At 42.7% G+C, this 382-nt stretch overlaps 1 protein-coding gene across 1 annotated transcript in view; it reads right to left on the bottom strand.

Annotated features, from left to right (window-relative positions):
* The window catches only part of LOC107577955 (origin recognition complex subunit 4-like), a gene marked incomplete at both ends in the record, with an annotated part of 758 nt that extends 424 nt beyond the window's left edge, over positions 1-334 (bottom strand). The window contains one exon of the mRNA XM_016263970.1: positions 183-334. Within this exon, the coding sequence (XP_016119456.1) occupies positions 183-334 (152 nt within the window). The remainder of the gene's footprint in view (positions 1-182) is intronic.
* Between the last annotated feature and the right edge of the window lie 48 nt (positions 335-382).

Below are 382 nucleotides of genomic sequence, written 5' to 3'. Positions count from 1 at the left end.
AAAATGCACAGAATGCACCGTTTAAAAGAGAGCACTGGGTAAGAGTTAGAATATTACATTTAAAGTAGAATATTAAAAAATAATAATAATGACAGATACAAAAAAAAAGACATTAAATGATGATGAACTAGTAGTTGTCTGCAGTCCAAGCGTGTTCTGTAGTGTTTTCAGAGCAGACGCACCAGTCTGCAGGTGAGTCCCACCACAGCGACAGGCGTCTGCGCAGACTGAGACACATCCAGCAGGTTATACAGCAGCGTCTGGTTCTTATGATGAGCGAACAGATCGAACTCATCCAACACGAACAGCACGGGACGACTGCTGCTCTTATCACCTGACAACACCACAGACAGAGGTGAGCAGAGGGTGATTCAAATAAAAA

Source organism: Sinocyclocheilus grahami, unplaced genomic scaffold, assembly GCF_001515645.1.
Source record: "Sinocyclocheilus grahami isolate Dianchi unplaced genomic scaffold, SAMN03320097.WGS_v1.1 scaffold7992.1, whole genome shotgun sequence".
In the NCBI taxonomy this organism is placed as follows: Eukaryota; Metazoa; Chordata; class Actinopteri; order Cypriniformes; family Cyprinidae; genus Sinocyclocheilus; species Sinocyclocheilus grahami.
This window is presented reverse-complemented; position numbering and strand designations above follow the sequence as displayed.